General features: G+C 45.0%; 1 protein-coding gene and 1 pseudogene across 1 annotated transcript in view; one reads left to right on the plus strand and one right to left on the minus strand.

Moving 5' to 3' along the window:
• RIMS4 (regulating synaptic membrane exocytosis 4) overlaps positions 1-6,788 on the minus strand; it is a 79,514-nt gene extending 72,726 nt beyond the window's left edge. Inside the window, exon 1 of the mRNA XM_007530872.3 lies at positions 6,473-6,788. Coding sequence (XP_007530934.1) covers positions 6,473-6,569 — 97 coding nt within the window. The 5' untranslated portion in view covers positions 6,570-6,788. The remainder of the gene's footprint in view (positions 1-6,472) is intronic.
• LOC103120472 (eukaryotic translation initiation factor 4E type 2-like) overlaps positions 6,568-24,430 on the plus strand; it is a 55,124-nt pseudogene continuing 37,261 nt past the window's right edge.

Consider the following 24,430-nt stretch of genomic DNA (forward strand, 5'->3'; position numbering starts at 1 on the left):
TTGAGAGAGGCATAGGCAAGGATAATTAACCCTCCCCCCCCCCAAAAGAAGAAGCAGAGGCTCAAGGTTAAAGAACTTGCTGGAGGTCCCAAAGCCAAGGTGGAATCAAATCCAAGCCCAGTGGGGGGTGAATCGGGTGTTGTCAGTGTGCTCATTCCCAGCACTGGGGTGGGGATAATAGTCCAACAGTAGAAGTGCCCGAAGGGCCATGCAGTGGCACATCTGGTTGAGCACTCACATTATAGTGTGCAAGGACCCAGGTTCAAGTACCTGGTACCCACCTGTGGTGGGGAAAAGCTTCACAAGAGGTGAAGTTGGGCTGCAGGTGTCTCTGTCTCTCTCTCTCTGCCTCTCTATCTCGCCCTTCCCTCTCAATTTCTGGCTGTCTCTATCAAATAAGTAAGATTAAAATTTTTCTTTTTTTAAAAAAAAATAAGTGCCCTAGAGGCCTAGAAAGATGGTGGGGGTGGGAGCTGGGGGGGGTCAGGTGGTAGCACAGTGGTTTAAGCACACATGATGCAAAGTGCAAGCACCAATGTAAGGATCCTGATTTGAGCCCCTGGCTCCCCACCTGTAGAGAGGGTCACTTCACAAGAGGTGAAGCAGGTAAGCAGGTGTTTATCTTTCTCTCCCCCCCTCCCCTCTTCTCTCCATTTCTCTCTGTACTATCCAAAAACAATGACATCAATAACAACAATAATAATAACCACAACAACGATAAAAAACAAGGGCAACAAAAGGGGGGGGAAGCCTCCAGGAGCAGTGTATTCATGGTGCAGGCACCGAGCCCCAGCAATAACCCTGGAGGCAAAAATATTCAAAAAGAAAGAAAGAAAGGTAGATGGTGGGGGCAACAGATGACAGTGGGGGGAGATGTCTGCACCCTGCTGAATGCATTCTCTAAAGTGGTACCCTTCCAACAGTTTTTTTTTTTTGATAGGACAGAGATATTGAGAGAGGAGAAGAGGAAGACAGAGAGAGAGAGAGGGTGGAAGAGAAAGAAACACCTGCAGACCTGCTTCACCACTTGCAAAACAACCCTCCTGCAGGTGGGGAGCCAGGGGCTTGGACTGGGATCATTGCGCATCCTTGTGCTTTGCATTATGTGCACTGAACCCATTGTGCTACTGCCCAGGCCTCTCAACAATTCTTTTAAAAAAATGCTGGCAGGATGGTTATTGAGACCATAACGGAGAGCAGGCGAAAGAAAAGAGCCTGAGACCAGACCGTGGAAGATGACGGTTCTCCTTCCGTCCAGCTCTCCTCTCTTCTACTCCTCTGCCTGCCTTCACTCAGTCTTGGGATGTGGGAGCAAGATTCAAGGGGAGTCCTCAAGGGAAGACAAGCTAAATGGATCCCTCTTTCCACTTTCCCACCAAGTAGAATCAGGTAAGAGTCTACCAACTGCAAACACCCAAGGTGGCAGGCAAGACGGGAGTCCAGCAGCCTGGGGCTGGGGGAGAGGAGTCTCTAAAGAACAAGGACATCGGAGGTCATAAGAGCTGATCTGTAGGCCAGTGATCTGTATAATGGGGAAGAGGTGAGTATCCATGCACCAGCTTTTTCTGAGAACTCTCTCAGGATAATTTGATCTGGGTCCACACTCTCAGTCCACTCCTCCAATTTGAACAATGGGAATAACTAGTTCAGTTATTTATTTACCATTCCTCAGTTATCTGAATCAGAGAGAGATCTGCCCAGCTCGCAACACAAACAGATTACAGCACTTGGTGGTAAACTGAGGAAGGGGGAGCTGGAAGTAGCCTGCCCTGGGAATGAGGGTGAGAATGGAGGCTTCAAAAACAAAAGTCAGCATCATATCCTCAAGCAGCCCTGACCCCAGAGACATTTTAAGGTCTCCACCCTCTCCATTTCCTTCATCCACCCACCCCCACCAGCAACTAGGGCTGAAACATTCTGTTCCCACCATCTAGGGAGGAAGGGGTGGAACAGCAGGACATTTGGTTTCCTGAAAAAAGAAAGAAAGAAAGAAAGAAAAGAAATGCAGGTCAAATTTCAAGGACAAAAGTTAGTACTTCATCTGGGAAAGGAAACTCTGCCAAATCAAATGAAAAGGGAGGGTTGAGGGATGGGGGCTGAATTCCAATGGGGTCACCCCAGGTGCCTGGGGCTGGGGCAGAATTGGAGCTCTGATTCCCTCTGCTGGGATCTGTCTGGCGGTATATGGGTCTCTCTGCTGTAACACCCAGGAGAAGTAACTCAGGCAACCCCCTGCATCTCCCCTCTATCCAAAAACTAATGGAGCAGGCTGTAGCACTAGTTTGTGGAGCCCATCCACCACGCCGCCCCACCCACCAGATTTGGCCTGAGCTGAGCGGAAGAAGGTGGTGCCTTGAAGGGCTTTCTAGCCCAGAGATGTGGCCCAAACCACCAGGAGAGAAACCGGTAGCCTTGGTGTTGCCATGGCAACTTCCTCTCTACGCTGGATCGAAGCATCCTATGGGCAAATCGGAGCTGACTGCTCTAGCTTCTCCGCCTTTCTCCAGGGCGGGGGGAGCACTGGACGATGCTGAAACCACTCGGTCAGACTCAAGAATACCATTCTCAGTTCCAGGCCCTGATGTCACAAATCCCACTGGCATTTGCTTGCTAGAAACTGGAGACACCCCTGTCCCCAGCTGTGCTCCAAGATAGAGTGGCAAAGCTAGGCTGGAGATGAGATGTAAATGAACTGTTAAAGAAAAGCAGGGAAATAGAGAGCTAGAATGCCCCCCCTACCTTCTTATTTAGCATAGGAGCTCCCCAAATCCCTTTCTTCAACTCCATTCCAAGGAGGGCCCAGCACTGTCATTGTAGCTAAATGTACTAAAATTAGTGTATAAACATTTTTAAAGCTAACATTTTAGAATTAAGCTTTCCTTCCCTCTAGACCCACAGATCTCTTGTTTAGTTAGACTAAGAAACAAGTCTTACTAGGTAATAAGAAAGATGATATCTAACAGTTATTAAGACCCTACCTAGTTCCAGACACTGTACTAAGCCCTTTACAAAAAAGCAACAGCATAATAATTAAAAGCATTGATACTGGAGTCAGACCAATCAAGTTCAAATCCTAATACCCTCCCTTCTTAGATGAGTGACCTTGAACATATTACTCTGTGTGTGTCTCAGTTTTCTCATCTGAAAATGGGGATAGTAATAAGATACTAATTTTACATGATTGCTGTGTTTAAAATACAGATGATCTATTTAAAGTGTCTAGAAGGATACTTGGCAAAAAGAAGTTATTTTTAAAACAATAGCCCTGTGCAATTCATATTATTCTCTTCTTCCTTATACAGATGAGAAACTGAGGTCAGGTGTCTCCTTCCCACCCACCCCCCCTTCCCAATAGCAAACCCAGTGCCAGCAAGGTTGAACAAGGACACAAAAAAATACCCCCAAGAGTATATCTCCTTAAAGCTCCACCATCTTCATGAAAGCACTATAAGAAATGAATTCAGAGTATACATGGAAGATGCTCCTTAAGATGGATTCTAGGAATTCATAATCCAGCATCCTGCACCCGAGGATGGTGAGAAAGAGTTGGGGGCAGAGACAGCTTTCCTACCCACAAAAAACATCCCAGGTTCCTAAGCCCCAGGCAGGAAAGTGCTCTGGGTTAGTTAAGGCTACTGAAATAGTTTCTTCCTTACAGTGTTTCTCAGGAAACCAGCTGAAGGATAGCGTGTAAGCCCTGAAGAGGGGCTCTGACTTGGTCTGACTGATGAAAAAGATACAAAGGATAGGAACTGAATGCAGCAAGAAAAGGGGAAGGGCCCCCTAGACAAGCCAGACACACACCAGAGACTCACACTTATAAGAAAGAGCCATTAGGAACAGCAGGCATTAAGTGGGCCAGGGAGAGCAGCAAAGAGGGCAGATGGAAGTCAGTGTTGATAACCCTCCCATCTAAACGGTCTCTGTCCACTATCTGACAGACTATTCAAACTGTATTCAGAAATTAGTTCAGCACAATGCTATTCTAGAAGAAATAAATCCAAGAGGCTTTTTTTAAAGAGAAAATTAATGACTTTGAGAAGAACAAGAGAAATTAAAGCACCAAGACAACGTTCCCTACTTCCGATTTTCGTTAGACACTCATTAGTCTTCTGGAAATGAAACTTGACTTTCTCCCTCCTCCTTCCCAAATCTGAAGCACCCCTGAAGATGAGCAGTGAGCTGAGGGATGCCCAAACCAAACTCTTGGCATCCAGCTGCTCCCTGGGGCCTCCTCACCTGGGAACCATTTTCCAACACAGTGAGATCTGACTTTTGAAAAAGAGAGAGAACCTAAAGCTTGAATTTAATCTTGGTACTCTGTGCCTGCCTCACTGGGTCACCTTGGGTAACACACACACACACACACACACACACAGAGTCTCTCACATACATTCACATCCACACTAATATAAACATCTACTCTCATCTATTTGGGGGGCAAAAAGGGGTTGGACAGATTATTTCTAGTTCTCTTCCAGATAATAAACTTAAGAATCTGAAGAAGCACATTGAAAACAAATATCAGGTGGATCTTTAAAAATAAATATATAAATAAATCTATTGCATGAAGTTACCATTATGACTTCAGGAAACCAGAGCAAACTGCATGCAACCTACAATAACAACCAAGGCATCTGACCCGTGTCATGAAGCTTGGCTTTGAAGAAAGATGCCTCAGATTCAGCCACGGATGCACCTACGAACCCACACTCCCGTTCAGCCTGGCTCTTGAGGCTCATGTGGCCTGTTTAACTCCAAGCCAGACACTGATTAGAAAGTGGGAGGCGGAAAGCTCACCTAGGCTGGTGGGGCTCCCTCCCCACAGCTCCCCATGCAGACATGATTTTTCCTTCTACCTGATTTTGCTCCTGTGGAAATCACTTTTTTGTAGATCATCTAGTGTCCCCCTCTCCCACATTCTTCCTCACTTTGCCTTGTCCAGAATAATAAACAACCTCCCTTAGCTATATTTGGGAGAAATTAAGCCTGAATCTAGGTTATTTATTTTTTTTCCTGTGAAAAGGCTCTGCATTTAATGTGCCTCCCCACCAAGTCCACATCAAGTTGTGGGTCTGTCTCTTACACTCCTATTAATTCACTTAGCCGAACAATTCTTCTACAAAACCTTCTCTTTTTCTCCCGCTTGTCTCCTGCTACAGCAGGAAGACACGAGCAGCCAACCACCAAGCACCATTCCTTCCCAAGGTTTGACCACGGTGTCTGCTGCCATGAACTCCCAAAAACTTGGGGATAAAATTTTAAGAGTCTTTCATCTGTGTATTTTTTTTTTTGAGAGCTAATACTTCCTTCAGGTTCTCAAAAGTCCATGAAATCATGTTGCTCCTCCCCACCACATACACCTCTCTCCCTCCTGCCCCTTCACTGAATTCAAATGCTCTGAGATTTGCAGTTTACAAAAACATGTTTTGACTCCACCCTTGGACTGGAAGCACTGTCATCCCATTTCACTGAAGAGGTTGAGGCAAGGAGCGGCAGGACTTGCACAAGGTCACAGCTAATTAAGTAAAACAGCGAGATTGAACCTGATGCTACTTCCCAATCTGGCACTCTTTGGGGAGCTCTCACCCAAGCCCTCAACCACCCCACCTGTTGGTGGATTCTCTACCTCACCCCAGAGTAGATAAGATATTCAGGGCCCCTGCGTTCCCTGTCCCAGAGCCCCCAAAGAGTCAGTTCCCCTATATTCCCGGCCCTTCGGGGCTGTGGCTGCGGCTGCGCAGGCCTGGGGGCTGGAGGTTCCAGCCCATCGCGTGGAGTTACCCTGGGGACAAGAGCATCCAGGGGGTCAGGGGTTAACTCAGGAGGTCGTGCAGGTGTGGGGTGGGGTGGGCGCCCCCCCCCACGAAGAATAGGGAAGAGAAGGTCATCACCCCGCCGGTAGCGCCCCCGTCAGGTGCTCGAAGCCCCCGCTCTGGAGGGAGAGCAAGAGAAACAAGTGGGAGGGGGAGGTCGTCTGTCTTGGGCGCGGGGGGAGGGGGGCTTAGGCTCGGGACCTCTGGATTTAGCCAAGACAAATATGGAGAGGTAAGGTCTGCGCGCCCCCTACAGTGGCGGGGGGGCGGCAGGTGCGGGCATAGGTGGCCAAAGCCCCGCGCCTGGGGAGCAGGTGCACACCAGCCTCCAGCAGGGGGGCAGCCTGGACCCAGGGAATATAACGGGGGGGGGCATCCAGCAGGAGCAGGTGAGAGCCGGGTCCACCTGCCGGAAAGGGGAGAATGCTGGGGATGTGGGGGTCCCCTGGGGGAGAGGTGGGGACGGAAGGCTTAGACACCGCACCCCTGGGTAGGGAAGGAGACCCTCCACTGAGGCGCAGCCACCCTGCCCGGGTGGGTGGGGGTGGGGAGGAGAGCGCGGCTAGCGCTAAGGGCGCCTAAGGGCGCACCGGGTGGGTCGGGGAGGTGGGCCTCGGGGTCTGGCCCTGGGAGGGCGAGGGGCGCGCCGCGCCTACCCGCGTCCTCGTCGTCGAAGGAGTTCATGCACGGGAAGTAGATGGCGAGCGCCTCGAAGGAGGCGGACAGGCTGAGGCGGCTCTGCGAGCGCTCCATGCCCGCGCCGGCCCCGGGCGCCTCGGCCGCGGCGGCGGCGGCGGGCGGCTTGGGCAGCTTGGCCGCCCCATTCTTGACGCGGAGTACGGCGCGCGGCGTGGTGGCGGCGGCCCGGGGCCAGGCCGGGGCTCCGCGGCGGGGCAGGCGGGTGCGGCGGGGCCGGCGGGCCGGGAGCTGCGGGCGCGGAGGCTGAAGCGCACGGTGCTCGCGGCGGCTGCGGCGGCGGCGGCGGCAGTGGCGGCAGAGGCGGCTGTGGCGGCGCAGCGCGCTCTGGCCCGCGGCGCCCCCCGCCGGCCGCGCAGGGCGGGCTCCGAGCCGCCGCAGCAGCCAATCGGCGCCACCCGGGGAGGGGGTGCCGCGCCAGGGCGGGGGCGCGGGGGCGCGGGGGGGCGCGGGGCGGGGGAGCGGTCTGGGCTGCTCCACGCCCCCAGCCCGCAGGTGTGCGCACCCCGAGGGAGGGGGCCGCTCTCTGCTGGCTCCTGGGTGCTGCGACTGTACCCCCCACACCCTGCTCCGGGGCCCCCACATTCAGCCCTCAGACTCACGCTGTGTAGGCGGCCAGCCACCGACCCAGACAGGCCTCAGTCGAGGACACAAACAGACATGCACAGAGCCGCGGACACACGCGCCTCAGCACTCAGCCGCCAGATTCATAGGCACCTCTGGCAGATTCACCCAGAGCCAACAGGGAGAGATTGGTTGGACCGATGCACAGACCCCTTCAGGCAGACTCTGGACCCACAGTGGTAGTAGATACACCCACAGATGCCCTCAGCCCCACACCCAGAGACTCACAAAGGTAGATACACTCACGGACACACAGACTCGCACCCCGACACCCTGGGAAACCAGACAAGGCGACCCTCAGAACCCACACAAAGTCAGCAAGTTCGGGCGATTCACTCATGCCCCTGCACTGCTCACAGATAGCTTAGAATTAACCCATGCACACCGATACTCGCAGGCCCACACACAGAAACACCAGGCCCTCCCCTCGTTGACCCCCCTCGGTCTGATTCACACACAGATACACACAGGGGCACAGGCGCATACTGTTACTTCGTCAGACTCACACACAGTCACCCATCAGTGGGAAACATATGCTCACCCCGAGACACAGCCACACACACTTAATCACTCCCTGTGACAGATAAATTCTCATATGCAAACACGCTCAGTCTCATGCCCAGACACCAAGGCACACTGCACCCAGGTTCACACACAAACACTCTCGCACACACTGCCCTCCCCCATACACTACACACACACACACACACACACACACACACACACACACACACCCTGGGAGGGACATAATCACAGTCAGAAACCTAGTCTCCATTTCCTAACCTTGACCCAAGACCTAAGGTCCCTCCCAGTCTGGTACCAAGTGTCATTTCACTGCTGCTGCTCCCACAATCCCAGCTGGAGCATATCCTTTCTTCTGTGTGGCCAGAGCAAAGCCCCTCACCTCATAAATCTATTTCCTCAGCTGTCTGATAGGGAGAACAACTCACCAAGTTAGACAGTTGTGAGGATTAACGTGTGTACGTTTGCTTTTGTTGTAGAAGAAGAGAAGAGGCTGATAAGCAACTCTCATTAATTAGTATACATTCTGTAGGTCTAAGCAGGTTCAACTGGGTTGTTTGCATAATACCACACAAAATAAGATTGGGCCCAGAGGGTCTGGAGAACTCTGTTCCTAGGCCATTCAGGTTGTTGACATATTTGGTTTCTTGTGTTCTGTAGGACTGAGGCCCCTTTTTCCTTGCTGGACATTGACCTAGAATTGTTCTTGTCTCCAAGAAGCAGCTCTCTGGCTTCTGTACATGACCTCCTCCACCTTCACTGGCATCATCAGCATGTCAAACTGTTCTTATCTTTTGAGTCTCAGTAGCTTGGTGAGGCTCTTGGGCTTACTAGCCCCAGAAAACACTTTTATTTTAAAGGACTCCATTGATCAAGTCTGCCTGGATAATATCTCTTTCCTATATAATATGACATAACCACAGTAGGATAGTCCATCCATCCTCAAACAGGAGAGGATTATACCAGGAGGACAAGGATCTCTGGGGTTCTTCTTACAATTCTGCCTCCTACAACATGTAAAGCTCCTAGCACAGTGGTCTAGGAGATGGCTCAGTGGATAAAGCACTGAATTCTCAAGCATAATGTCCTGAGTTCAAGCCCCAGCAGCACATGTATCATGGTGATATCTGGTTCTTTCCCTCTCCTATCTTTCTCATTAATAAAAAATAAATAAATCTTAAAAAAAAAAAAAAAGCTACTAGCACAAACCTGGCACAGGTAGATGCTCCTGTTCCCTCTTCCTTCCCCAGAATCCAGACCTAGGCATGAAAGCAGTCTGATTTGATGGTAAGGGGCCCAGGAGATGATTCAGCAGTAGATCACTTGTCTTGCATATCAGACGCCCCCCCAAGACTGCATAAAAAGTAGAAAGATAAAACCAAACAAAATGAAGTAAGATGGAGCATGCTCTAGTTAGTCAGGCTCTCTCTCCTTCTCTCTCTCTCTCTCTCTTTCTTTCTTTCTGCCTCTCTCTCTCTCTTTCTTTCTATCTCTCTCTCTTTCATTTTCTCTCTCTAAGAAAATTATTTAAGGGGGCCATGTGGTGGTGCACCTATTTGAATGCACATATTACCATGCACAAGGACCCAAGTTTGGGCCTCCTCTCCCCATATTCAGAGGGGAAGCTTAACAAGTGGTGAAGCAGATCTGCAGGTGTCTTTCTCTTTCCCTCTTTATCTCCCCTTCCATCTCAATTTCTCTCTGTCCTATCAAATAAATTTCTGAATTCTTATGGTCTACTATTCCTGTCCTACCTCTAACCATACCCCTTGCTCACTCAGCTTCAGATCCACCATCCCAAACTTGCTGTTCCCTCTTCTTTAAGTACATTTTTCTCCAGTGTGGCTCCCTCTCACAATGTTCTGTTCCAGTGTCCAATGTTCTGTTCCACTTCTCTGTCTTCCCTGATTTTTAAGTAGCAATACCCTTCCTGAAATGCCAAATTCCCCTTGCCCTGCTTTAGTTTCCCCTTTAGCCCTAATACTATCTATCATATTTCACATATACATATGTTATGCACATTTTTTTCTTGCATGTTTGCTATGGTCTCACACTTTGCCCTCCCCAGAGCCTAAAAGAAAGCATACTGGCAAAAGTCAAATGCACAGGAAATACTTGTTGATTGGATGAATACCACTTTTATAGGCCAAGAACTGAATCTTACAAAGGGGAAGTTATTTCTGTGAGGTCATGGTGAGTGGGGAGTGAGACTGGCGGCTGAAGGCACCTAAATCCTAGAATCAGTGCCTTGAGCATGAATGGTGTGTTCTAAAAATTAGTTTGATAGTAGGAGATGCTTAAGTGGTAATGAATCAAGAAGAAGGAATCATGGGGAATCAGAGACAGAGTTCTTGGTTTATGGCTGCTGCCACCCCCATCAGATGAAGAAGGGTAGATTGCTCATTGGGCTTAAGTCAAGGTTTTGCCTACCAAAGACTTAAATACCTGTCCTTATTTTAGCTGTGTGACCTCGGGCAAATCCACTCAGAGCTCCTAAGAAAATAAGTGTGATTGGGAGGCAGGTGGGCGGCACACATGGTTGAGCACACATGTTACAACATACAAGGACCTGGGTTCAAGCCTCCTGTCCCAACCTGCAGGGGGAAAAGCTTCACTAGTGGTGAAGCAGTGCGGTCTGTCTCTGTCTCTTTCCTTCTCTACCTCCCCTTCCCTCTCAAATTCTCTCTGTCTCTATCAAATAAACAAATAAATAAAATATAGAAGCCTAAAGCAAGTGTGGTTAACACTCTCTTTGGAAAGTCCTCATGAGGATTAGATGCATGTACAGTGCCTGACATGTAGTACGTACTTAATCAATACATTCATCACATCAAATAATGAAGTGCCCACTATGCACAAGTCATTGTACCTGGATCTAAGAATATATAGATGAATAAACCAGACCTGGTCTCTGACTTCATAGAGTTAGTAGTCTAGCAATAAGTAACAATGCCGATAATTGTTTAATTGCAACACTGTATGATAGTTTCATTATAATAGCTCGTTAAAATTGTGAGAAGTGTCATAAAAGGATAGTACACATGTGCACCTGTAAGTATTTGGGAGGAATATAGGAAGGCTTCCGTGGGGAGGTGCCCTTTAAGTTGTAAGTCATACCTGCTATGTGCATGATACTATTCTTGTTTCCTAAGGGCATATAAAAAAATAAAATAAAGGGAGTCGGGCTGTAGCGCAGCGGGTTAAGCGCAGGTGGCGCAAAGCACAAGGACCGGCATAAGGATCCCGGTTCGAACCCCGGCTCCCCACCTGCAGGGGAGTCGCTTCACAGGCGGTGAAGCAGGTCTGCAGGTGTCTATCTTTCTCTCCTCCTTTCTGTCTTCCCCTCCTCTCTCCATTTCTCTCTGTCCTATCCAACAACAACAACAACAATAATAACTACAACAATAAAACAACAAGGGCAACAAAAGGGAATAAATAAATAAAATAAATATTAAAAAATAAAATAAAATAAAGTCACCGCTCTCTTGTTTGCATTTTAAAGTAATACCTGAGGCTGTGGATTGCTCTGAAGGGTGGGAGGAGGGAAGAGGTTGGAGTAAATAGCAGAGGTATACCTTTCTTCTCTTCATATAAGTCCTGATTTGTGTCAAGAAAATAAAAATCTTTTTTATTTTTTCTGCCAGGGCTTCTCACCAGCAAGATTCCTCTGCCTTTCACAATCTCTCTCTCTCTCTCTCTCTCTCTCTCTCTCTCTCTCCCTCCCTCCCCAGGGGGGAAAAGAGAGACAGAGAGGAGATAAGAGACACCACATATTGCTCCACTGCTGGTGAAGCTTCCCATTTGCATGGTGCTCTCATGTGATATCAGGGGGCTCAAACCTAGGTCTTCATACAGAGTAACATATGCACTCTAGTGGGTGAGCCTCAAAGACACCAATTGTTTTGTTTTGACTCCAGGTTTATCTCTAGGGCTCAGTGCCAGGTCTATGAATTCACCACAGACCTGCTTCACCATCATGATCATTGCCCCTATATAGGTGGGGAGCAGGGGATCAAACCTGGGTCCTTGCACATGGTAATGTGTGTATTCAACTGGGTACACCACCACCTGGCCCCCTATACCGATTGTTTTTGAAATGAGAACTATGAAGTCCTGTGAGAAAGAATGCTTTGGGTAGAAAGTCGAAGCAGAGGATGTGGGGGACTGTGTTCTGAGGCCTGAGAACTGAGTGGTAGGGACTTTGGCGGGTAACAGCAGAGCCAGGCCTGAACACAGGGAGGAGCAGAAAATGAGAAAATGAGAAAGTGACAGAGATAGCTGGAGAAGGATCCAGAAACAGATAGATAGTGTTCTAGGGGATTGTGCAGCAAGTAGAGGGGTGGACTTGTATGCATGAGTTTGACCCCTAGAACCACTTAGGCTAGAACTCTGCTCTGGTTGTCTCTGTGTTTCTCTTATTAATAATATATAAGGGCTCTGGTGATAGCATTATGGCCATGCCAAAAGACTCTCATGCCTAAGGCACCAAAGGTCCCAGGTTCAATTCCCAGCACCACCATAAACCAAAGCTGAGCAGTAATCTGGTAAAAAATTAATAGTAAATAAATATGATTATAATAATAGATGGTTAAATAAATCCTTTTTTAAAAAAGGAGAGAGACTGTTGAGAGTATAATGGGGAAGGAAAAGCAGGGACATAGGCACCAAGTTTTGTAGCATCTAGAGGAAACAGCACTGGTGAATGGAACCCCTCCATGCACTGAGCCTCTGAGCTGAAGCACTGAAGAAATAGGTCCTATATTTCACAGATTTAGCAAGACCCAGGTGAGTACCTTTTCCCTAGAGAAGATGAGAAATACCTGAAATATAGTCAAACTTGATGGAGCCCCTTTGCTATTTTGTCAGAAAAAGAGATAAAGACTGCTTCTGTCCATTCAGCTGTGTGTGTGTGTGTGTGTGTGTGTGTGTGTGTGTCCTTAATATATGTACATGTCTCTAAATAGATGTGAATTTCTGCACATCTATATCCTTGGCTGTTTATGACCTCGTCTCTGAGCATGTCCTTGCCAGATATGTGTCCTTGAATTCTGAATGTCTAGTTGAGTTGTAGATGGTCTCTGCATGGCTGATGTGTGTATGAGAGAGAGACAGAGACAAAAGAGGTGCTGGTTCATTCTCTGTGCATATCACCTGTGTATCCTGATCCTTGTCTGTTCTGTATCTGCTCATGTAACTGTGTGTTGTATCTTCTATTGATAGAATGTCCTTTCTTGTCCTTCTCTGTGACTGCCTTGCCTCTGAGTGCATGAATGTGTATCTGTGTTTGTGAGTGTGTATGTACCTGTGCATGTGTGTTTGTTTGTAACTGGGGTGCATTGTTTACATTTGTGTATCATTGTAAGATTTTTATCCTTGCTTATATATCTTTGTGTGTTTCTGCATATTTATCAGTGTGGATTTGTCCTTGACTGTGTGTGAATGGCATTATGCATGAACTTCCATGTAGACTGGTAATGTGAAAGAGGAATATGTATTTTCCTGCATTAATATTTGCCTTTAAGTGGCTAATATTAGCTCTGGCAGAGAGAGAGATCGTGTGATAGTGAATTAACTCCAAGTCCCCTAACCAGCTACCTAGCCATTAATTTATTCTTCCATTTGCCCACTCATTCATACATCTCTATTGCAGACTCTTACTACCAATACTTATGTAGTCATCATTGTTGGACTAATTATTAAATTACAGTGTCTCAATTACCTCATGCATATATTGGGAATAATAAACCTTTTAGGATTGAAAGAAGGGAATTTAAATTAGATGTTGCACATAAAACAGCATGTTGAGGGAGCCAGCCAGTAGCACACCTGGTAGAGTACAAGCATTACCATGCACAGGGACCTGTTGATCAAGCCACTAGTCCCTCCCTGCAGAAGGGAAGAAGCTTCATAAGCAATGAAGCAATGCTGCAGGTATCTCTTTCTCTCTCCCTATCTCCCCTTATTTCTCAATTTATCTTTGTCTCTCTCTCTCTCTATATATATATATATAAAGCATGGAGGCCAGGCAGTGGTGCACTGGGTACACATAGTACAAAAAAGTACAAGGACCCTCCCAGGGATCCTGGTTTGAGCCCCTCGATCCCCGCCTACAAGGAGGTTACTTCATAAGCAATGAAGCAGGTCTTCAGGAGTCTATCTTTCTCCCTCTCTATCTTACCTCCCTTCTCCATTTCTCTCTGTCCTGTCCAATAAAAATCGGAAAAAGTGACCACCAGGAGCAGTGGATTCATAGTACCAGCACCGAGCCTCAGTAATAACCCTGGAAGCAAAACAAACAAACAAACAAACAACAACAACAACAAACATGTTGCCTAACACATAGTAAATGCTTACTATATTGACTACCATCATTGTTGTAGTTGGTATATTTCAGCAAATTCTCATCAGCACTTTACTAAGTACCACTTCCAAACTAGCAGCTGATGAGGACCAGAGGCAGAGACCATTGTTTCTGTTACCACTTCCTTGTGCAACCATAGCATTGTTAGACCTCTCTTGTTGTGGAAATTCTGAGTGCACCTGCACTTCATAATCTTCAAAGAGCTATGTGAAGTTACGTAACAAGCTGGGGGACATCCCCAAACCTCAGAACAGTAGTCTGGAGTCACCTGTAAGGGTAGGCAGGTCTGGGACAAGACCAGATCCTTTTGCCACTTCCAGAGTTAGTCCACTGCCTCCTGCAGTTTTCTCCCTACCACTTCTAGTGTCTGTTCTCTTTCTGGAAAAGGCAGGGAATTAGTGTGGGTGGGTAGAAGGGTAAGGGTAAAGGGATACACTTTTACTTCTCCATAGAGAGCATCTTCACATAGTTCGTATTTAGCAATGGGCCTTGAGGGACCTTAGGGTTAAAAGCCATGAACAAAGGAGAAAACAAATCAGCTGGCAGAAGTGATTTCTGCCATGGTGAATAATAACACTGACTAAGAAACTCAGAAAGGAGGAAAAGGGTAGAAAGACAGACTAGAAATGAGAACAGGATATAATAACGAGAAACAGGAAGTGAAATAAAGAAGTAAAAACAAGAGTGAGAGGGAGATAGTTGGAGGTTGGAAGACAGAGAATAAAGTCAGGCTAAAGCAGACTGATTTGAGTTGTCATAAAGGGCTACCACTCTTCTTGAGAGTTATCCTCAACCAACACACACACACACACACACACACACACACACACACACACACACCCCAGAGGCAGAATGGAAGGAGGTGGCATGGGGAGAAGGCAGGGAATTGAAAGCCAGAACATGTCTTAAAACACCTCCTGTGTCACCGTAGACAAAGCTAATAACATTCTATTGGGTCTCAGTCTCCTAACTTGGAAAATCAGCCTGAAGAAGTCATTTAGTGACTTCAAGGTTAAGTGGGATATGGGAGACTTTTGGAAATAAATGGGACAATTTGGATTTGAACCTTTGGAACTAGACAAGCTGCTTTTATAGTCAGTGTGGAAAAATAATCACCTAAAAATTGTCAGGAAAATGTGGAGCTTAGGAATGTAGAAAAGAATAATAACGAGTGATAACTGAGTCCTTTCAGATAGTAAAAAGTATGAAATAATAATAAGTTAATTGAAGGCTCAAAAAAGGTGAATTACCGTGACATATAAAGAGTTAATAGAAAACAATATTAAAAGTACCTAAAACCTGGAAGCAAACCAGGTGCCCGACAACAGATGAATGGCTGATAAAGCTGTGGTATATTTACACAATGGAATACTACACAACTATTAAGAACAACGAACCCACCTTCTCTGACCCATATTGGATGGAGTTAGAAGGAATTATGTTAAGTGTGATAAATCAGAAAGACAAAGACAAGGAGTATGGGATGATCCCACTAGTAAACAGAAGTTGAGAAAGAAGAACAGAAAGAAAAACTGAAAGCAGAATATGACTGAGTCTGGAGTAGGACACCAAAATAAAAATCTCTGGGTAGATGATCAGCTTCACTGGGTGGGGGGGGGGGCACACACAGAGCTTTGGTGGTGGGAATACTGTTCATATACACTCCTATTAACTTATAGTCTCCTAAATTACTACTTAATTAATATGAGAGAGGGAAAATAGATCAAATGTCTCAAACTTTTTTATACATAGACCATAGCTCTGAGTATATGTTCCTTCAGTCTGAGCACTTAAAACTTCAAAGTGGTACTCAAATTGAATTTTAACAGAGGGCTCAAATTGTTAATTCATTTCTAATAATGACATTCTTTGAAATATTAAATCTTCTAAAAACTTAGACCAGGGAGAACAGAAGCAACTGGTGTTACTTTATAAGATATAGCTATATGTAAATAGCATAAAAGGACTTAAATTATGGTAATGTCTTGTAATCCTAACAATGGTATTTTCAAAGTTAACCCACTTGCCAAATAATTTGGTTATAGCAATAACCATTTATTGCCTTCTTAAACCCTAAGACAACAGGAACCTTCCCCTTACTCTATAAAGCCCATATTTCTTCCAGACCTAGAACCTCTAGGGTGGGGCTCATTTTCCCATATGCTTCACTCAAGTCATACCAACTGATACTGCATCTGCTGACCCCAACCTAAGCAATGCAATCAGTACCACCTTGGCATGTTTCACTTCAGACCGTGTCCAGAGACATCAGGCATGGAATGTCAACCCTTCAGCTTCATTACTCTAGTGAGACCTTTCCTAGCTCATAGGACTCCTTGATTCCATTTTGGGTGGTGCTCTTCTTAACAAAACCTCAAACCTAGATATAGAACAGGGCCCATGAGATAAGGTTGATGTACACATGTATCCACAAGTTGGAGGGAAATACATACCTTAAAGCAAAAGTGCACAGTAGTTTTCAGAGTCAATAAATGATGCAAGCAAGTAGAAAGACCCAAAAAGCTTAAAGTACCTAGTGAAATAGTTTCTCTTAGACCTAAATACCCTCCTCACCTACCTCCTATTACACTTCCCTCAGTCACTCCAAAGCTAACCTTGTCAGACAAAGTAAGGACTTTTGTAAAGCTGAATAAGGGCAAGAGACTGGCATACCTTAATGATGACTCTTTAGTCACTACCAGGCCACCCCATTACCTGGGGCCCTAGTGAGGGAGTCCTGGGATTCCCACACTCTAACAGATCCCTCTCACCACTGTCACTGGTCATCTCCATCAGGAACAACATAATGGGCCCCTTTGTAAGCCCCTATAGGACCTTGCCCTCAATGTGGATCAACAATGGTAGGGAATGGTCCATTCTCCGAAGGGAGGTTGGACAACATATTCTACTTACCATCTGAGGAAAATGGGTCCTAAAATTAGTGCAGCCTGGAATGTCCCTAGCTGTGACCACAAAATGCAAGCTCAGACCTACAAGGATGCAAAGGTTACATAGGCCCCTGTGCTGAACATGGGCCCCAGATCAAACTGATGGGGTTTACAGTAAACAATATTTATACCCTTTTCCCCATATTTGGGAGCTACTCTCTCCCCTGTTCCAGCTTTCTATCCCTTTTCCCAACTATTACACCATCTCCATCTCCTGTATATTAGATATCAGGCTCAGACAAAAACAAATAAAGTCATGGTCCCTTGGACTATACCTAAAATAGACCTACTAGCTTTTTCCAAAGTGAAAACCCCAAATCTCATCTACAATCTCTTGCCTTTAGGTTCATGATTAGTCAACAATTTGTTCTGCTTCATATCTTTACTCTTTTTCAACCACCAGGTTCTAGATGGCTACCAAGATGCCAACTGGACTTCCCTGGGCAGATGACCCCACCAAAGTGTCCTGGAGCCTCACCTTCCCAGAGCCCTTCCCCACTTGGGAAAGAGAGAGGCAGGCTGGGAGTATGAATCAACCTGTCAACACCCATGTTCAGCAGGCAAGCAATTATAGAAGCCAGACCTTCAACCTTCTGCATCCCACAATGACCCTGGGTCCATACTCCCAGAGGGATAAAGAATAGGAAAGCTATCAGGAGAGGGGATGGGATACGGAGTTCTGGTTGTGGGAATTGTGTGGAAATGTACCCCTCTTATCCTATGTTCTTGTCAATATTTCCATTTTATAATAAAAATTATATATATATATATATATATATATATATATATATATACATCATGGCAAGGCCAGGTGGTGGCACATCCAGTTGAGTGCACAACTAACAATGTACAAAGACTGGCATTTAAGTCCCCAGTCCCCATTGGCAGGGGCAAGCTCCATGAGTGGTAAAATAGTGCAGTAGGTCAGTCTCTCTCTCTCTCTCCCTCTCTCCCTCCATATCTATCTCCCCTTTCCTCTCAATTTCTCTATCCAATAAATAAAAAAATATTTTAAAATAAAATAAAAAATGACTTATTAAAAAGGAAAGATGGAGGTGCATCTGATAGAACACACATATTACAGTGCTCCAGGGCTTGGGTTCTAGCCCCCTAGCCCCTCCCTGCAGGGAAGGGCACTGAAATTTGCTACAGGTGTCTCTCTATACGTATCTATCTTCCCTGCCCCTCTCAATTCCCTTCTTTCTCTCTCTCTCTCTCTATATATATATATATGTGTGTGTGTGTGTGTGTGTGTGTGTGTGTGTGTGTGTGTGTGTGTATACATCCTAAATAAATAAATTTCTTAGAAAGTCATGATTCCACTAAGGAATGGTGAAAGAACTGATAGTTCACAGAAAAATACAAGTGACACATGAGTAGCAGAATATTAATCAGTATCTCACACAATTAAGGAACTGTCAATTAAAATGAAAGCGAGCCATCATTTTCTACCCACTAGTTTAACCAAGAAGAAATTGCTTCACAATAAATTGTAGGGAGAGAGATCAGGGAAATAAACACAGTCACACATTGTTGGTGGGAGTATATATTAATTGATGGATGCTCTTTGGAGATTAATTTGTTAGTATCTATCAAAATATTTAAATCCACAAACTATTTGACTTAGCAAGTTACCACTTAACTCAGTAATTTTACTTCTACAGATTTATTCTAGACACATTCATACAAGCACACATATAGAATATATTTGTCTCAGTGCCATTTCTATTATCAAGAGATTGAAAACAAGTTAAAAGTTCATCAGATAAACTATGATGTATGTATCCATACAAGGGGCTGAGAGTGTGGTTTTAAAAAAAAATGATGCGGGGTCCGGCAGTAGAGCAGCGGGTTGAGCACACATGACAAAGCACAAGGACCCAAGGACTGGTGTAAGGATCCTAGTTGGAGCCCCCAGCTCCCCACCTGCAAAGGGGTCACTTCATAGGCGGTGAAGCAGGTCTGCAGGTGTTTATCTTTCTCTCCCCCTCTCTGACTCCCCTCCTCTCTTGATTTCTCTCTGCCCTATCCAACAACAACAACAGCAATTACAACAACAATAATAACAACAACAAGGTCAACAAAATGGGAAAAATGGCCTCCAGGAGCAGTGGATTCATAGTGCAGGCACCAAGCCCCAGCAATAACCCTGGAGGCAAAAAAAAAAAAGTTTAAAAAAATTGTTAGACTGGAAAAATAGCTCACTTGGATAGTGTGTTACTCTGCCATATGTGCAACACAGGTTTAACCTGGCCCCCACTGAATTGAAGGAATCTTGGATGTTTGATGTCTTGTTTCCTCTCTACATTTCTGTCTCTATCTGGAAAAAATAAAGTCAATCTGGAACAATGAACCTTCGATGATGACCAAAATATATATATATATATTAAGTAGGGCCAAAGGAATAGCTCATAAGGCAGAGGACCTACCTTGCCATGCATATGGCCCAGGTTCAAGTCCTGGTTCCGAATGAAAGTGCCTTGACATTAGGTATGTGTTGTATGCTTTATATTGGGTTCTAGTTCTCCCCCGCCAAGAGAATTAGATCAGTCCTGCTAATTTCGCGGGCCCGCTTAGCCCCGCCCCAAGGAACCCCGAGAGAGAGGTCCAGAGTTACAGAGTTAGAGAGAGTGCTTGCGCCGCTGCAAAGAGACAGCAGAGTTCTGTTTGGTGATTAGTTTGTCTTAGTTTATGAATCGTTGTTCCTGAATAAAGGAATACAGCTTCCCTGCCCAGCCGTTGTCTCCGCGTCTCTGTTACCCGCCTGGCAAGAGCCTACGAATTTTAACAACAGGTACGGGGGCAACTCTGGAGCTGTGATCTCTCTCTCTCTCTCTCTCTCTCTCTCTCTCTTTCTGTGTGTGTGTGTGTGTGTCTGTCTGTCTGTCTGTCTGTCTCTGTCTCTCTCTCTCTTCTATTTTCTATTAGCTAAGACTAAGAGAAACTGAGAGAGATTGGGGAAATAGAGAGAGGGAGAGGGGCTGGGTGGTAGCACACCTGGTTGAGCTTACATGTTACAGTACTCAGGACTTGGGTTCAAACCCCCGGCCCCCACTTGCAAGTGGAAATCTTTGAGAGTGGTGGATGAAGCAGAGCTTCAAGTGTTTCTCTCTGTCTCTCTTTCTATCACCCCCTTCCCTCTCAATTTCAGGCTGTCTCTATCCAATAAATAAATAAATATCTTTAAAAGAGAGAGAGAGAGAGAAAGAGAGAGAGAGAGAGAAAGATAGACAACTGCAGGCCTAAAGCAGACCCCTTGCAGGTGATGAGTAGGGCCTCAAACCAGGTCCTTGTGCTTGGTAATATGTGGACTTAACAAGGTGTGTTACCACCTGGTCCCCAGTTGTTTTGTCTCTCCATCTTTCTCTGTCTCACTGAGTAAAAAATGGGTCAGAGTGGTGAGATGGAATATGCACAAAATGCCTGACTTATCAATCAATCAATAAGTACACCCACATGCACTTATATCTTAGACATAAAAGTAAATGAAAAAAACAAACTCTGAGCAGTATGTATACATTACAAGCCCATATTAATATGCATATATATACATATGCATATATGTGTGCATATATATTTACATGCATATATTTATACACATTTTAGAAGTGATGTATATAAGAAGTTATCAGTGATTCTTCCCCCTGGTAAATTAAGACAGAAAACTTTCAGGGGGAGTCAGGTGGTAGCGCAGCGGATTAAGCGCACGGCTCCCCACCTGCAGGGGAGTCACTTCACAAGTGGTGAAGCAGGTCTGCAGGTGTCTTTCTCTCCCTCTCTCTATCTTCCCCTTCTCTCTCCATTTCTCTTTGTCTTATCCAACAATGACTACATCAATAACAACAACAATAATAACTACAACAACAATAAAAAAAAAGACAACAAGGGCAACAAAAGGGAAAATAAGTAAAAATTAGAAAAAAAAAAACAAGAAAACTTTCAGGTAGGAGTTTGTGTCTTACTTTATGCAATTCTATGATGTGAGTTTTTTCTTGCCATGAATATTTATCATTTTGGTGATTTCATTTTTGTTTGTTTTGTTTGTTCAGATATTATCTACTTCTTTGTGAGCAGCAACAGGAGAACTGGACTAAATAAAGAGAATCAGTGCCATTCTCTGTACCTTGATGCATATTTTCCTACACTATTTGAACTACTTCTTTCCCCAACCACAGCAACCAAAGGAAATACTTTAGGGGTATGCTATATTCAGAATAATAATTGATTTTATATTTGCCTCAATTTTGATAGGAACTTGATCATGGCTTATACAGACCTTCTCAACCACAACCAGTCCTAGCTCTCCTGTTGAATGGATCATATGCCTTCACCACATTTTAATGATCCTGCTATAACTTTCTTCTACCTCAGTATGTCCTTGCTTCCTGCCATCTTTTAAACTAGCACCTCCCAACTCTCTATGGAAATGTGCAAGTATTCACTTCTCTTTACTTGTCTGGATTCAGAAAAGTAGGTATCTCACTACCTTTTTTTTCCCTGGGGTTGGAGAGATAGCTTAGTGAGTAGGGTGTGTTCCCTGTCATGCACTTGGCCCAGGATTGAACCCCAACAACACATGGAGGTGCCATTGGTACTGAAAGAAGTTCTGGAGGTTAGCTATCTCTCCCTTCTGCTGTCTCTTTCTCTGTCTCTCTATCTGAATGAATAAGCTTCCCAGGAACTTGGGGTCTAGGCACTACCCAGAAAAATAAATAAACAATAAAAGTTTTTATTCCAGGGGGCTGGGCAATAGCGCAGCAGTTTAAGTGCACATGGCACAAAGCAAAAGGACCAGAGTAAGGATCCCAGTTCAAGCCCCCAGCTTCCCATCCGCAGGGGGTTTGCTTCACAAGCAGTGAAGTGAAGCAGGTCTACAGGTGTCTAAATAGATAAATAAATAAATAAAGTAATAAGTTTTTATTCCAGGGTTAGGGAGGCAGTTCAGTGGGTAGAGCATGTGCCTTGCATGCATGAGCCCTAGGTTTTATCCTTGGTGCCACAATACAAGAAGCAGACGGAGACTAACAGAATATTGCAAATATCAGAGCAGTGCTCTGCTCTGTGCTGCTCTCTCTCACACACATACAAAAACACTGAAAAATTGCTCTGTAAGTTCTTACGCAAATGGAGTTGTTGTTTTTGGAGTTTGTTTTCTAACAGAGCACTGCTTAGCTATGGTTTATGCTAGTACTAGGGATTAAGCCTGGGACTTTTGGTGCCTCATGCATGAAAGTTTTTTTTAATTTTTATTTTATAATATAAAAAAAGAAAATCTTTTGGTGCCAAATAATATGGGACAGGATGCCAAATAAATTATACTACAGAGGTTGGCTCTGATTTCACTTCCATGTACAACTGTCCCCACTGAGAAGTAACAGATATTCCATCACCCCCTTCTATCTTCACCCACATACACACATTTCAACAGCTACCAATCTGCTTTCTCATACATGTATGTAAAGCATTGTAGGCGTCAGAGTTCATTCACTTGGATCAGAGTAATATTGACTTTGTAGGATGAATTGGAAAGTATTCTCATCTTCTCTGCAGAAAGTGTTTCTTTAGGATGAATATTATTTTCTGCTTAGACGTTTGATAGAATTTAATAGCTTAGCCAGCTAGATCTGAACAAGAAGAGCAGTCTACAGAGAATTAGGGTTGAGGCAAGTTTTCAACCTAAAATTAATTTTATGTATAAATGTAATAATTTAAAGATATTTAAGAAATATAATGTATATTAATTATTTCAGTTGCCATAACAAAATACCATACACTGGTATCTTAAACAACAGTAATTCATTTACTTCTCACCATTCTGAAGACCTGGAAGTCCAAGATCAATGTGCCGAGCTCACAGTTCCTAGTGGGTTCTCTTCCTGACTAATAGGCAACCACCTTCTCGCTGTGTCCTCACATGACTTTTTCTTGGTGCTTGTCTGTAAAAAGAGATCTCTCTTCTTTCTATGTTTGGTTATCACTAGGGCTTTGCCTTTCTGGGTTGACTTTGTCAGATAGAGACAGAGAAGGATGAAAGATACTACCTTCAACTGGACTCAAATATGGGTCCTACACATAATAAAGAAGGTGCACTCCTCTCTCCACCCCAAGTTGCCACAGCTTAACGCCGCTTCCGGCCTCCATGGCCTGAAGGAGGGAAAACCATTTTTAATAAAGGTGCACTATTTAAGTGAGCTATTTTACTGAACCATCTCTTTCCATTTTTGTAAAGCCACAAATACCAGTGGGTTAGGGCCCCACTTTCATGGTCTCATTTAACCTTAACTACCATCTTTTAAAGGTCCTACCCCAAATTATAGTTACACTAAGAGTCAAAGCTTCAATACAGGAACTTCACAGGATACAAATTAGTACATAGAATTGGTCTATGTCCAGATCTCATGAGATAGGACATATGTACACATGTATCCACAAATTAGGGCAAAATATATACCTTAAAGCAAAAGTGCACAATAATTTGCAGTGAGTCAACAAATGAAGCAAGCAAGTAGAAAGACCCAAAAAGACACCTTGAAGTACCTAATGAAATAATCCCTATTTAGACCTAGATATCCTCCTCACCTACTTCCTATTACACTTCCCTCAGTCACTCCAAAGCTAACCTTGTCAGACAAAGTAAGGACTACAAAAGCTGAATAAGGGCAAGAGACTGGCATACTTTAATGATGACTCTTTAGTCACTGTCAGGCCACCCCATCAGCTGGGGCCCTAATCGGGGAGTCCTGGGATTCCCACACAGACATGATGAACCTAGACCTCGAATAAATCCCTTTCTCCATTATCGCTGGTCATCTCCATCAGGAACAACATAATGGGCCCCTTTGTGCCCCCATAGGACCTTGCCCTCAATGTGGATCAACAATGGTAGAGAATGTTTCATCCTCTGAGGGGGTTGGATAACATACTCTATCTACCACCTGAAGAAGATGGGTCCTGAAATTGGTGTAACTTGGAATGTTCCTACTGATGACCACAGAATGCAAGTTCAGATCTACAGGGATGTAGAGGTTGTATAGGCTTCTGTGCTGAATATGGGACCCAGATCAAACTGATGAGATTTATACTCAACAATATTTATACACTTTTCCAATATTAGGGAGCTATTCTCTCCCCTGATCCAGCTTTCTAACCCTTTTTCCAGCCATGACATCATCTCTCCAGACAACAACTTGGGTCCATATCAGATGTCAGGCTCAGGCAAAAACTAATAAAGTCATGGGCCCTTTGGGATATCCCTAAAATAGACCCACTAGCTATTTCCAAAATGGAGATCCCAAATCTTCATCTGCAGTATTCCAGCCTTTAGGTGCATGGGTAATCAACAACTTTTTTTAAAATCAACAATTTGTTTGGCTTTATATGTTAACTCTTTTTCAGCCACCAGGTTCCAGATGCTAACATGATGCCAACCGGACTTCCTTGGGCAGATGATCCCACCAATGTGT

This window comes from Erinaceus europaeus, chromosome 1 (assembly GCF_950295315.1).
Source record: "Erinaceus europaeus chromosome 1, mEriEur2.1, whole genome shotgun sequence".
Taxonomy (NCBI): domain Eukaryota; kingdom Metazoa; phylum Chordata; class Mammalia; order Eulipotyphla; family Erinaceidae; genus Erinaceus; species Erinaceus europaeus.